The sequence below is a fragment of the Trachurus japonicus genome, chromosome 9 (genome assembly GCF_045865225.1).
Source record: "Trachurus japonicus isolate A0001 chromosome 9, Traja_1.0".
NCBI lineage: Eukaryota > Metazoa > Chordata > Actinopteri > Carangiformes > Carangidae > Trachurus > Trachurus japonicus.
Genome location: NC_140915.1, coordinates 16,753,449 through 16,767,938, shown reverse-complemented (window position 1 = coordinate 16,767,938; position 14,490 = coordinate 16,753,449). Strand labels below are relative to the sequence as shown.

The following is a 14,490-nucleotide window of genomic DNA, read 5'->3' as shown; positions in this document are numbered from 1 at the left end:
TTGGTCAGTTTTCCAGCTACTGTTTGTCTTGTGAGTCACTCAGCCTGCACCATGGGTTAGCTAATGCTGCTGTCCCGTTGCTACATATCTTAAAACTCGTTGTTGTTTCACCAGGCTAGCTGCTAGCTCCGTTAAAAAGCTACCTAACTTAACGTCTCGGGCTAACAACACACGTGTGTAGTTTTATTTCCAAGTCAAGTCGGACATCGTTTACGTTTATACCTGACACATAGCCTACGTCGGTCAGCCAGACAGACAGTGGAGGTGTTGATGGTTTGGACTGTCACTGTCACACACACCGGCGTCCTCACGACAAAGCCATGCTATGATGATGGTGCTGCGGAGGTTACTGAGGAAGCGCTGGGTGCTGGGAGTCGTCTTCGGGCTGTCTCTCATCTACTTTCTCACCAGCACACTCAAACAGGTACACAGACGCCCACATACTGCACCGATCTGCACCGTGCATGACTGGATATGAACCTTGGCAAAATATGGAAGTCCATTTCCGCCACTTGATGGGGAAAAAAGTCAGATCTAATAACTCAAAAATACTGAGATAAGTTACTAAGTCAAAACTATCTCAACATAATGGGATACTTTCTCAAAAATATTGAGATACTTACTCAAAATGATGAGATACCAAGTCAAAAATAATGAGATCATTTTTCATAATAACTTAGTATCTCATTTCTTTGACTTAGTATCTCATCATTTTGAGAAAGTATCTCATTTTGACTTAGTATCTTATCGTTTTTGACTAAGTATCTCATAATTTAGACATTGTATCTCTCTCTTACTCTTTTTTTGGTAATATATTTTATGGATTTCACAAAAACAAACAATGAACCATACAGCACAGACACAGCCAAACTGCAAAACAAAAATACACTAATTCACATACATGAATTGCACATCATATACAACATACAAAAATGTACATGGGGACTGTACTCAGAAAAGGAGAAGAGAGAGAAAATGAAAGGCAAAATATGATCGCCCTTTCTGCAGCAGGTCAACAAGGTCACCAAGTCGTCATTGCCCTCTGATGTGGCACTGAGGAGTTCCATAGGAAAAACCTTGAATATTTCCCTGAATGGGGGTTTGTCTTTAATCCATTGAAACAAAACACATCTCCTCGCCGTATCTCATTATTTTGTAATAGTTTTGATTTACTAACTCTAAATAATGAGATACTTTCTCATCGTTTTTGACTTAGTATCTCATTATTTTGAGTTATTAGATCTTATTATTTCCAATAAAGTGACAGAAATGGAAACAGAGCAAGTCCTGCAACAGATGGTGTGGGTCCCACAAGCCCCAGATCTCAACAAACATCCCATCATCACAGAGTCAGTGTGGGATTACAGGAGTCATTGGGGTGGCCCAATTTTCTCTGCAAAAGATTTAGACCCTATAAACTGATGCTGCTTGGACAAAATGAATCACTTCATAGACATCAAGTGTTGCATTCTGCGGAATGAATTTGTCTTATCAGACTTATCAGTTTTCCACTGTACTTTTTTATCTAAGACCAACCTTTTACTGATAAAATAACTAGACAGGAGATCATCGGACAAATAAAGATGCTCCTTCACAATGATGTGTAATACATAAAACAACAATATATCACCCTAATTGGCTCAAGTCTCCATCAAAGAAATTAAAGGCGTAACCAGTCCAGTAGAAAAGGCTTTAACTAAATCTGTAGGACTGGGTGTGAAAGACTCACACACACAATTTATAGACATTTTATAATGTAAAGAGTGAGTAATCAGTGAATCAAGTAATAAACAGATACATTGTGAAATACATTTTATGTTTTTTGCAAGTAACATTGTGGAGGGATTCATTTATATAGCAACTTATACAGTTTGTTTCTCATTCACCCATTCTCTCACACACACTCCATACAAATTGATCCCAGCTGTAGCTAAGATACTGAAATATATTGACAGGAGAAGGGCCTTACGTTATAGATTAGATGGATTATAAATTCATTGTCATCGTTAAAAACAATGAAAAACCCATTGGCAGCTTCGCGTTTAATAGTAAAAAATAATATATCATCACATTTTCCTAAAATGACTTATCTAACTTACTTGTTTTGTCCAACCCAAAACCCATAAAAAAATTCAGCTTACTGTCAAAGATATTTTAAAAAGAATCTGTCTCTTCTGCTTTTTTGGCTTTTTGATAACTGGACTGAACTTGTAGTTTTCAAAATCAAAAAAAGCTGTAGGTTTTGTATCAGCACAAAACTAATCGTAAGTATTTTATCCAGTTTCCAGCCCTGCTATATTATCTTGTATTATCTTGCTTTCTATATCACAGTATTGACTTGAACCTTGTGTTCAGTTGTCTGGTTTCACATCACAGTGTTTGTGTGTGTGAACTCTTGCAGGAGGAGAGGACCATACGGGACCGTACACTCTTAGAGGTTAGAGATCCAGACCATCGCATCCCCTGGAAAGTCCGCTTCAACCTGGGCAACAGCAGCAGACAGATTACTCAGTGCAGAAACTCCATCCAGGGCAAAACGCTACTCACAGACGAACTTGGTGAGTAGTGAGTAACACAAACGTTGCTCAATCACCAGACAGTGACGATAATAAAGCTCCATGAGATGCCCTTGTTTCCCCTTAACCAACGTTAATGTGCTTAATGTTTTGTTTTTTTTTGAACAGGCTACGTCTGTGAGAGAAAAGACCTGCTGGTGAACGGCTGCTGTAACGTCAACGCTCCCAGCTCCAGGCAGTACATCTGTAAGAGCTGCCTCGCCAATGGCTGCTGCAGCATCTACGAGTACTGCGTGTCTTGCTGCCTCCAGCCTGATAAGGTATCTGCTCTGTCGCATCAAGGTTGTTGTTGTTTTTTACATAAGGGCTTAGCTCGTTGCCATGAACCATCTTCATCTTCCATCTTCATCTAAACTCAGGAATCCAGATACCACAAGGCCCCCGAAGCTGAATCTTGATATTGCATTGCATTTAGTTTACACATCGCAGCGACCGCAAAAGAGGAAGGAGAAAAAAAAATAGATTGAACAACCTGTAATCAGCACCTAAGTGTTTTTACACATGCTCTGTCTCTTATCTCCCTCAGCAACCGCTCCTGGAGCGCTTCCTGAACCGTGCAGCTGAAGGTTTCCAGAATCTCTTCACTGCCGTTGAGGATCATTTCGAGCTGTGCCTCGCCAAGTGCAGAACCTCCTCACAAGTACGTTACAAGTAGGGAAGCACCAGTCAATGCATCGGCTGAAACATCGGGATCGGCCGATATTCGCCTCATTAACTGCCGCCGATGTTTATCTGTCATGTGGCGTGTTGTGCAGCCTGTTTTTTCGGGGGGATGTGACTGTTGAGACGCCAGAGGGCATGTGCATGTTCAATTTCTTAAAGTTAAGTGAGAAAAAATGTCGGGTTTTTTTGTGAATAATGAAGATTTCTTAGTTTCCTTCACACAAAAGAGGAATAAACAACAAAGAGAAAACATCAGTACCAGCATCTGCCATCGGCCAAATAGTTATCAGCCCAGAATTTCACAATCGGTGGCTCCCCAGAGCTAAAAGCAATCCTCTCCAGACAGACTTTCCTAACACACAGTCAAACCTGTCCTTAAATTTGAAACCAAGTCTTAGTTATAGTGAAAACTGTCGCTACGCAGATAAGCCACCATACGTCCCGCATATCTCTTTAACAACTGGAGTCACTATTTCGCTCCTATGTAATATTCATTTGTGTATTTGTCACCACCAGATATAAGAAACAAAAACAACTTTCAATGCATCGACATGACTCATTGCTATTGTCTACTCAGTTTCCTGAATGTTAAAAACTGACCCCTGCCGAGTTTTCGTTGTTACAGTTTTATGTCATACAAAAATTCTCCACAGATTAAAACGTATGATCACATTCATTCTGCAGCAGCTTTGATCGCTGCGATCGCTGCTCGCCCATATTAATCACTTGCAAAGCTCAGCGTGAAGCCTAAAATCAGTGTTTTCTTGATTCTGGAGTCAAAAATCAACAAACTGTGATCGCAATATATACGTTTGCACTATAAAATACTAATTTTTAAAACATTTTTTTCCTCTCAAACAGAGTGTTCAACATGAGAACACCTACAGAAACCCTCAAGCCAAGTACTGCTACGGAGAGAGTCCGCCAGAGCTGCTTCCTGTATGAGAGTTCGACCCCCCATCCTCTCTCTCAGGTTCAGGACGTTAACAGAAACAACAGTGGGTCTTTAAAGCATCCTGGTTGGACGCCGCGATGAGGGCGCTCATTTTGAACTCTGCACAAACAGAACTGCTGTCTTGGATAATTTTGCATCATTGTGGCAAAAAAACTAAAACAAAAGAACGAATGAAGACGTCCGAAGACCGATCCAATCTTGAGAAAATGGACAAATAACTCGATGTGATTTGATTATTTTTACACTTCATAAGTGCATAGGAGGCTTCATATACATTCATCCGTGATGATCATCAGGTCTACATATAGCAGGCAGCTCGTCCCATCAGGATCCGCTTCAAACCAGTTCATGTCATTAAAAATAGGCTTCATTTTAAAAGAAGTTAACAGCTGTTCGATGTTTTCGTTGAATATTTTAAGAAACGGCAAAGAATGTGTCATTACGTCTGTGTATAGTGCATGCATATGTAACGGCTATTTAATAAAAGTGACTGTGAAACAATAATGCCTTTTTATACAGTTATGTTCATAATAATAGCAGTGTGTTTAAAAAGGTGAGTAAACCTAAAATTCTTCAAACAAATTGTATTTTAAGGAACACAACTGCATTGAGGACACTGCATATTCTATTTCAAACCAAGAAAATTGGAAAAAGTAATTTAATTTGATAATATTTTACAGAAAGTCAAGAAATATAATGTTCAAAAAAATAGCAGTGTTGACATCTTTCTTTACACGCTTGCTGGTGTGTTTGGGGTCATTTCCTCTTCAGTATACGGCAACATAACTACTTCCAGTATTCTGGTGTACTCAAACTGATCCATGATCCCTGGTATGTGATAAATAGAACCAACACCATAGTACGAGAAACATCCCCATATCATGATGCTTGCACCACCATGCTTCACCGTCTTCACTGTGTACTGTGGCTTGAATTCAGTGTTTGCAGGACGTCTGACAAACTGTCTGTGGCCCTTAGACCCAAAAAGAACAATCTTACTCTCATCAGTCCACAAAACATTACGCCATTTCTTTTTAGGCCAGTCAATGTGTTATTTGGCATATTGTAAGCGCTTCATTACATGTATTTTTTTTAACAATGGGACTTTGCGGGGGCTTCTTGGTGGTAGCTTGGCTTCACATAGACGTTGTCTGATTGTTACAGTACTCACAGGCAATCTTAGATCTTCTTTGATCCTCCTGGAGCTGATCATTGGCTGAGCCTTTGCCATTTTGGTTATTCTCTGATCCCTTCGAATAGTCGTTTTTCTTTTTCTTCCTCGCCTTTCTGGTTTTGGCTGCCATTTTAAAGCGTTTGATATCATTTTAGCTGAACAGCCTATCATTTTCTGCACTTCTTTATAGGTTTTCCCCTCTTTTGTGTCTTGAACAACCCATTTTACTCTGTTTTTCAAGGACAAATGCACAGCCAGCATATGCAGCATCAGTTGCCTTGATCCTTGAATAAGGGCCACCTGTTTAACACCTTTTTTTTTTCACATAATCAATGACCTCAATAATTGAACCTGGCACTGCTATTTTTTTGAACACGCCCCTTTCAGTAAATGATTCAGTTTCACAGAATCAGCAGCATGCACGTCATGCCTGTTGGGTCTGTTGGTTTTCTATACCTTTACTAAACCTTCTAGAAAAAGTTGAAAAAAAAAGTTGAAATTCTAACAAAATCAGTGATTTATCTTGCAAGTGATGTCGGACTGCTATTATTTTGAACACAACTGTATATTTTTAGGTTTTTTATGTATTTTTAAGTTTGCCCAAGAGTTCATCTGGATTTAATTTAGTAGAGAAAAATTATCAAGCCAGATGTGATCTTTAAATAACCAACCGTTTTATTTTATCAGCTAAAATGAACAAACATTCATGATATAGTTAGAAAAGGTGTAAAAAAACAAAAAACAGCAGGTGTTGAAATAAGTAAACATCCATCTTTAAAAAAGAAAGTATAAAGATTGATTTTGAAGCTCGTCCAGAGCAACAACCCACTGGGAAGTTGTAATAGAATATTAATTGATCACTTAATTTGAGGAGGGCGAGGAACACATTAATCTTTGTTGCAGTGTCGTTGTTGTCTGGCGTCGCTTTGACGGGACAGTGACAGACTTATCTGTCTCACTGTGAACTGTCCATCTGTCCTCGCATCGTATTGAAGACTGCAGTGATTGGAGTCCAGACCGGGGTCTCTCTCTCTCTCTCCGACGGTGATGCTTATCAGCCTCTCTCTACCTCCAGGCGGTGCAGCTCGCTCACCAGGGAGAGATGGCCGCAGCAAAAAAAAAAAAACAATTAATCATTGTGAAGGCTGAGAAAACAAACTGGTGTAATTAGGAAATGTATTAAGAGCTCCTTCTCATTTGCCTCGTTTGGCAAGTTGATTAATTATACCGTCACTCTGGGACTGTGTCGACTGTTTGCAAAAAAAATATTGAGTTTAATTGAACTTATACAGCTTTTACATAAGTAATAGGAAATTATAGTAAATATGAATATCAATGTTCCGGTTTAAAATTCAATGAAAAGCAAATATGGAGATAATAACCCATAAGCCCATATTGTTCTCCTCTGGTCCTGTATCCACCTGGCTCCACATCTGTCCCCATATTGTTAAATTCTACTTCCACATCTGGACCAACTCTGGTGCACACTCAGAAATCCACCAGTGTCAGCTGTAAGATTAGGCCCAGATGTGGATGTGGTATATGGGCCAGAACAGGACCAGAAGACCCAGGCCAAGACTGGATCTGCCCTCCGGTCGTCAATAAATGTATTTCCCAAAATATCAAACTATTCTTTAAAACAAAAATGGCAACAAAAAAAACCTAAAACTTTTAGACTTAAGGCCGTCTGTAAAGAACTATTCTAGTTATAAATACCCATAAGTGCATGTATGTACACCTATGTATGTAGATTGTATAGCCTAAATGACAAGTTTACATAGCCTATCATAAAAAATACAAAATTGAAAAGAAAATAATCTCTCTTTTTTTGTATCTAATCTTTATTTGTAAAAACAGGTTTGTGTTAAAACAATAACTTCATCTTGAGTCACAGTGTCAAACCTTTCCAGTTTTTGTATACATAATTAGAGATTTATAAAAAAAAATAAAATACAATTTTAATATGTTAGAATATGTTAGATATGTTAGAAAAGCTGCCATGAACTGTAACCACATCTGCATACTGAAATCACAGCAGGGAACCACTCCCCTCGTAGTATTTCTGCTGCTTCGCTGCAGGAACTCTGCGTCCTCCGTGCTTTGTCACTTTCACCTTGGACACGCGGGCCTGAACCTTGCTCTCTAGCCACTTCAGATAGTCTCTGGACGTCTTCAGCAGAGTGTGACTCCACTGCTTCCTCTGAAACACCTGTTCGGGCATCTCTGGCGGGCTCGGCTTGGAGGGGCATTCCCCTCCGAGGGTATGCTTCAGACATTTGAAGAGCAGGTCGATCTGGGCGATAGTCTGCTTGAGCTCCTCGTGAAGTGAAACCTCTGTGGGGTTCAGGTTGTTCTTCTGGTCCTTCAGGACTTCCCCCAGGCCTTTGCCCATGAAGAGGAGGCTGCAATGAACCTCGGAGGGGACAAGGGGGGAGTTGTGATGGACCTGGAGGGAAGGGAAGCCTGGAGACCAAGTGCCAAGGTGTTTCCCATTGGCTGCATCCTGAAAGAGAAGACAGCGAGGTATAGTTGAAGGTCAATTCCACTCACATTTGAATGAATCTTACCGCAGATATTCCTCTGATCTCTTAAAAAAGTGTCTCTCTGCAGGTTCACACAAGACAAGATCTTCACAAAACCAACATAACAACAAGTAAACAGCAAAAACCCACGCAAATGTCTCTGCAGATTGTGTTAAAGATGTGGTTTCAGGAGTTGACAGACAACGTCAGCGCTCCAGCGTCGCAGAGATGGTGAAAGACAAGATGAGTTTCCTTTTATTTCATATTTATATACAACTGGGGTGTAAAATAGGCCTACATGATCATGGATTGTGGAAGCAACTCTTCTTTCCACTTCTTTCCAAATTTACAGACATGCAGCTGCATCAACCCTGAAATCTTTGGACTCCGTCTACCATGCTGCACTAAGATTCATTACCGAAAATACCCATCACTGTCTTCTGTATTGCACTGCTGCTCTGACATCTCTTACAATGAGGCGAGAGGCTCACTGGCTATACTGTTTAAGCAATTCTCTGTAAATCTCCAGACTACATCTCCTCTTTGTTAGCCCCACATGCTAATCATTATCCCATCCGACACAATGACTGGTTTCTCCTGGAGCTGCCTTACAGCCAAACAGACTTGGGCAAAACTGCCTTTTCTGTAGCCGCTGCGCAATCTCGAAACGCATTGCAAAACACTTTGAAGTTGGCTTTTCCACCTTCACTAAACAGATTTAAGCACCTTGTTGCCAGACAACATGTTCTGCTTTTTGTGATTTCTGTTATTGTGCACTCGGCCCCATTGAAATGAGGGTCTCCCTTAATGGGTGGCGTCTTTGCTGTTGCTTTAAATGAGCTTAAAATGAGCTTATTTAAATATATTATAGATAACATATGAAAGTAAGTTCACATTCAAGCTTAATCAGCATGCACATTCTCCTTTAGGGTGGTGCTAGGAACAGATCCCCAGTCAGGTTCAACATAAAAAATCAGCACTTGCTCCCGCACTCACTAGAAGCTCTTTTATTGTAAAGTCAACGTTTTGGTCTATTGACCTTCATCAGGACCCAGTATATTACTTCTGTTGTAAGTTTAGTAAGTTTACTTTTACATTAGTAGCCTATTGTTAATTTTGATTTCAAGTGAAATTGGGCGAAATTGTTCAATTTCATAATTCACTTATGTTTATATCTCTAGCTGTAGTCACTCATCCCTTTTTAGATTCTTTTTTTTTTTTTTTTTTTTACATCAATGCAACATTATAGATTTAATTTTTTTGTTTTGTTTTTAACTGATTGTAAAAAATACATCTCTATGAATCTCCAATACAAGAAATTGCAAAAACCTCTGCATACACTGCATTCATCAGTTTGAGTATTTCAGTTTATGCACTTTTCCTTTTTTACATGGATTTTACAGGTAATATTTCTGTTCTTTGGGCAAACGTTTGAATGCTAAACCTAATAGTGAGTGAGAGCTGCTTAATGTTGAAAAACACTTACAAAAGCTGCCAGGCTCTTTTCGACCAGGTTCCTGGTGAGGGCCATCAGCTCCTTCGGCCTGCACGATGCAGCAGCTCCATGTTTCTTCGGTGCATGACCTGCATCCGAGCCTGGCAGCACAATCACCATCCAGGCACAGGCCACTTTGAGAAAACCTGCAAATGCAAAATGCACACTTCAAATCACACTTTTTTCCCAAAAAAATCATGATGTTTGAAGAACTTCAACAAAATACTGAAAGAAAGAAAAAAAAAAAGAAACACCACACTGCACCTGTTGTGTATTTCATTCTGGATCCACTCAGTGAGTTTTCAAATATGACCAGGACTGATCCCTGCACTAATGTAATCTCAATCACACAAGATTTTTGTATTTGCACAACTCTGATGAAAAAAAAAGTGGGGCGTGTTCAATTTCAAAACTTCTGAAGATAAAAATTTCCCCTAAGGTTACCATATCCTTTGATGAAAACTGTGAAGCAGCCGATCTAGATCAGGTTCCTCTGACAGGTCAGCAGGGTGCAGTGTCACGTCCACTGACGGAGGAGGAAATGATGCAAATAACTGAAGATTTGTAAGAAACAACAACTGAACTGTTTTTGGTGAAATGTGCAAAAACATTCATGAAAATATTACAGAGATTTTACTTTGACAAATCCTTTAATCACAGTTCTTTCCTTCACCTTGCATGATCCAGGCTACTACACACACACAAGGTTACAAGGTTTTGTGTCACCTTAGTGTCACTTTCACTCTTTGATGCAACATCAACATAATCAGTTGCCTCATCTTGACATCATTTCAGATGAAACACTTAAAACTCTGACAAACAACACGTCAGCTGTTTATCACGCACTTCTGTAATGACTTTTTTCTACGTTATGATTGATTCATTCCTTCTCTGATTCCTCTCTCGCAACACTTCCTGTGCACAGACGCAACTTCAACCACAACTCCACAATACCCGGTTCAACCTACAACAACTACATTTTCTAATTGACGACAGCACTCAGTTGATAAATGAGGCTGGACAACTTGTGATTGATCTAATAATTGTTCAGTTTCTTAGAATTAAAAATGTGTTTGTTTGTTTTTTGTCCTTATAAAAACTTTTAGCAATAAAAGAAATCTGAAGTAAATTGATGCAGAACCTTGCACAATCTGAACAGCTTTATTAGGTCAACAGAGAAATTCCTGTTAACTCAGTTACAGTATATTAATACAGCGTGCGCACAAACACACACACACACAAACACACACACATACTTTTTCATCCGTTTGTCTTCACACTTTTTGCCGTTTTTGTTGCTTCTCTTCAGTTTAAATGAGTGAAATTTTTTTGAGTTTCCCTGAGCAAATTTACACATTTACAACAATGTTATTCTTGTTATGTCAAGAAGAAAAAAATCAACTTGATATCAACTTTTACAGGTGTTACTATAAAATGCTTGAGTTACACTTAAAAAAATAGATGTCAGTGTTGGACTCAGTAAAAAAAAAACCTGTGAAACATGCAAATGGAAGACTATATAATATATATATAAAAAAAAATCTTTATGTGCCAGAAGAAAAGCAAAATAAATACAAATAACAACTGTTTGACAACAGATCGGTTGAACTAACCGGGACATTTCACTCACTCATGTCAAAAACAACTTCCAACATTCACTAAAAACAACTTCCAAACTAAATCTGTTAGCTAAATCTGTTAGCTAACAGATTTAGCCTCACGTTGGGCTGAAATGACAAAATAATAGCAAATAATAATCAATAAAACATTAAACAATATACTAGGAGACAGGTGATACTGGATGAAAGCATGATTGTCACAAGCTTGTTATGAATCTCTTCTTCACATTTTAGATGCTTTTCTGGTTTCTTGTCGTCTCCACTGTAAACACTGACAAATGCTACAATATAAAGTGCTGTGGTTAGGGAAGTTGTTGTAATAATAATTATTATAATGATATAAATAAATATATAAATAGATATTCATCAAATGTACAATCTGTAAAATGTATCGATTTTATGACCATAAATTAAAAATGTTAAATAAATAAATATGCATTAATACCGTCTTAAATAAAAATACATAAATTCAAACACATACTGTAAAATTTGACCTCAGGCTGATTCCCACTGACCAGCAGAGGAGGTTTGGTGCCAAAATCTTAAATTTTGTCCATCTCTGAATTCCCAGTTTTAGTGTTTTTGTAACTTTCTTTGTAAATCTTCAGATTTAAGAAAAGAAAATCTTAAGTGTGGCAGAAAATACGAGCGAGGGCCGTGTTCCCTCAGATCGGCCCCTTCTAAGCGACTTCACACCCGTTGGCCTTCTGTGCCTCCACCACAACCTGCTGCACCTGTTGGAGCCAGTCCCTCTGAGACACCATCACGCCCTGGCCGTACACTATTCTAGCGTAGTTATCGCTGTGCAGCAACTCTGGCAGAGCCGGTGATGTCGGTAAAGGGTCTTCAGGGTAGAGCTCTGACAGAATAGATTCTATCCATCCAAGTGAAAGGTTGCGGAGGTCAGCCTTCAGACGAGTCAAGGGTTCTACAATAGACTCTGGGTTGCCAAAAATCTCAACCTGGTACTCTTCAACTTTTTCTAAGTGCAGTTTAAAAAGCAGGCTCCTGGTGTAGATGTCCTGCAGCTTCTCAGAAACGGAGTCTCCAGATATGGAAGAGGGAGGAACCTCTTCTGGGATGGGATCAGTCTTTTCTCCGTGATATTTTTTCTGCAAGAAAGACAGAAAAAGGTCTAATGAGATGCAGGGCCACCAAATCTGATTCAAACAGGCATGCCAGTGTCGTATCCTCCCCCATATCCTGGGTTTTACATAATCTGAACAATAAGATGATAAGGACACTAAAATAAAATGGAAATTAAAGGTTAAAAAAAAGCTCTTTTAGACTAAAACTAAACTATTGTGAGCTATGAATAATTCACACTCATTCAAACCAACTCCTTCTGTTGTGGTGAGACTATTTGCACAGTGCGCCATATTAAATTGGACTCTGGTTGCTCCTGCTATTGACTCAGGTGTGTTTGTTTGGCTGCACTGTAAACCACATACACCATACACTGCTCCTCTGGTTATATTTCTGATCAAGTAGCTGCTAAGTTGTTTTCTGGTTTAATTGCACTTGCAGTTTCCACAGTAACCACATTGTCACCAAAATCACTAAAGAAAATAGATGTAAAAGACCTCAGTGCAGAAAAGGTCCCCAAAAGTAACTGGCACTAAATGACACGATGTCTGACTTACATATTCCTCCAGCAATTCTTCTGCTTGATGCTCCAGATTTTGAGACAGAGACAAAGTTTTCTCTAAAGGACCGCAGGTAGCTGGAGAAGCAGACAGTGGCCTCGAGTGGATTTGCAGAAGCAGGTTGATGAACACTGTGGGAAAGGAAGGACACAGATGAGTCAAAGGAAACACAGGGGGAAGAAAATGTATCCTACAGTAGCCTACTTCTGCAGATCAGTTAGTCAAAAATACGGCTGTGAAATCTGCAGGGGGTATACATTTTTTTTTTTTAAAAGACAGGAAAAGCAAAACATATTTCTGCTGCAAGTATTGATGAAGTCTCTGATCACTTTCACTCTGGAATGAGTGAAAGTGGAGAGCTTTTCCAGAAATCCTCAGACAAGGCTAGTTTAGTGTCATAGTAATGTGTAGGATGGGCCGAGTTTAGGTGTAGCTCAAATTTAGAGAAATCAAATAAATAAAAACACACACATATAACATATATATATAATTAAATATGAAAAGGATATTTACCATAGAGCCTCAGGAGTGTGTTGAGTCTGTAATCCATAGTGAAAGTAGAAAAGTAACTGATTCGCTTCACGCTCAGCTCTTGTTGATAAACAATGTTCAGCCTGCTTAATGCCTAATGACTGGTTGACCGGCCTATATATACTGTACAATATTTGAATCGCACAGTCATCTACACCCGCGCATTTTGACTGACTGACACACTCACTCACTCACTCACTCACACACACACACACACACACACACACACGGAATGACTTGTGCACTTGTTTTCCATGATGACATTTTTTTAACTTTTCCAGCATCGCTCATTATGAGTGTGCTGGGGGTGTGACACTTCTTCTCAGACATATCGTGCAGATAAGACTCACAAACTTAGTTATATGTAAAAAAAAAAAAAAAGTCACAGCTCATGAGATATGGACAAAAAGATGCAGTCAGCGTTTTTTTAGAGAAGAAGGAAATCACTTATGTAGAAAAACATTTGGATGAGACGCTTTGTCTAGGTCGCATCTGTTAAAAAAAACTGATGAAGAAATGAAAGGAAATCACCACAGTGTTCGGTAAAAAGGTAATGTTTAAGATGTCAGGGTATAAAATCAACTTCACTCAAATCAAGTTTTAAATATTCTGTTGACTTTGGTTTCTTCTGACAAAATCTTAAAGGTGTACAGAAAAGAAAATTGAATTTGAGCCAACTCTGGGTCATAAAATTAGTGTAATAACTCATCTACCAGACGATGTAGCCCAAACTTTGTGCAAAATTCTATTTTTGAGTAAATCCGGGATGAAAGTGTGGTATTTTTTTTTCGCACTGGATAACGCAGGCGCACGGATTATACATCAGCCTGTACACGATTCACCAGCCACTGATATTGGATCTGTCCTCCGTCATTCAAATGTCTGAGACACACACACAGAGCTCGGTCTCGCCTGAAGCTTTGAATGTCCCGCCCGCTCGATAACGACCAATTAAATTCGCTTTCCTTACTCGGGTAAACTCGTGTTGCAGCTCATGACAACTCGGCACGACAAACAGGACAAACGGCCATTTCTGTACACCTTTAATGCAGGTAAAAAAAAACTCACTGAAGGAAGTTTTCCTGGATCGTTTCCTGAGCTCAGTGTACCCCATGGCTCCAATCTGGGTCCCGTTTCATTTTTTTCTTGTACCCGTGTCTCCTTCGGTGGATCATCAGCATTAAGGTGCATCTTTTTTAATGTTAATAAGAGTCCAGTATGTTTCTCTTTTCAGCCTCAGCCTTTGAAATAAAGTCTGTCAAAGCCTGGGTGTCGATCCTCTGAACCACAAAATCTGAAGGAAATCAGA

The 14,490-nt window shown here is 39.2% G+C and overlaps 3 protein-coding genes across 3 annotated transcripts; 1 reads left to right on the top strand and 2 right to left on the bottom strand.

Annotated features, from left to right (window-relative positions):
* The first annotated feature begins 2 nt into the window (after window positions 1–2).
* On the top strand, window positions 3–4,698 carry spring1 (SREBF pathway regulator in golgi 1). The gene is made up of 5 exons (XM_085786267.1): window positions 3–424; window positions 2,402–2,558; window positions 2,685–2,836; window positions 3,103–3,216; window positions 4,101–4,698. The coding sequence occupies exons 1-5, from the start codon at window positions 326–328 to the stop codon at window positions 4,182–4,184; spliced, it is 606 nt and encodes a 201-aa protein (XP_085642393.1). The 5' UTR covers window positions 3–325; the 3' UTR covers window positions 4,185–4,698.
* A 2,658-nt stretch (window positions 4,699–7,356) lies between these two features.
* On the bottom strand, window positions 7,357–9,700 carry LOC146981225 (uncharacterized). Its single transcript, XM_085788140.1, has 3 exons — window positions 9,650–9,700; window positions 9,377–9,531; window positions 7,357–7,871 (listed from the first exon to the last, which is right to left on the bottom strand). Exons 1-3 carry the CDS (start codon window positions 9,663–9,665, stop codon window positions 7,398–7,400), a joined length of 645 nt encoding a protein of 214 aa, XP_085644266.1. The 5' UTR covers window positions 9,666–9,700; the 3' UTR covers window positions 7,357–7,397.
* A 1,984-nt stretch (window positions 9,701–11,684) lies between these two features.
* On the bottom strand, window positions 11,685–14,295 carry LOC146981224 (uncharacterized). The gene is made up of 3 exons (XM_085788250.1): window positions 14,250–14,295; window positions 12,648–12,781; window positions 11,685–12,116 (listed from the first exon to the last, which is right to left on the bottom strand). The coding sequence occupies exons 1-3, from the start codon at window positions 14,293–14,295 to the stop codon at window positions 11,685–11,687; spliced, it is 612 nt and encodes a 203-aa protein (XP_085644376.1).
* Between the last annotated feature and the right edge of the window lie 195 nt (window positions 14,296–14,490).

Bases quoted from the DNA above. Each gene is read 5' to 3' on its own strand.
- spring1 (XM_085786267.1), top strand. From the start codon at position 326: ATGATGATGGTGCTGCGGAGGTTACTGAGGAAGCGCTGGGTGCTGGGA. The intron at 2,837-3,102 runs GTATCTGCTCTG...TATCTCCCTCAG, and splicing joins GCTGCCTCCAGCCTGATAAG to CAACCGCTCCTGGAGCGCTT. The intron at 3,217-4,100 runs GTACGTTACAAG...CCTCTCAAACAG, and splicing joins AGTGCAGAACCTCCTCACAA to AGTGTTCAACATGAGAACAC.
- LOC146981225 (XM_085788140.1), bottom strand. The intron at 7,872-9,376 runs GTAAGTGTTTTT...CTTCTCTTTCAG, and splicing joins AAAAGAGCCTGGCAGCTTTT to GATGCAGCCAATGGGAAACA.
- LOC146981224 (XM_085788250.1), bottom strand. From the start codon at position 14,295: ATGGGGTACACTGAGCTCAGGAAACGATCCAGGAAAACTTCCTTCA. The intron at 12,782-14,249 runs GTGAGTTTTTTT...CCTTTCCCACAG, and splicing joins ATCCAGGAAAACTTCCTTCA to TGTTCATCAACCTGCTTCTG. The intron at 12,117-12,647 runs GTAAGTCAGACA...TCTTTCTTGCAG, and splicing joins AAGAATTGCTGGAGGAATAT to AAAAAATATCACGGAGAAAA.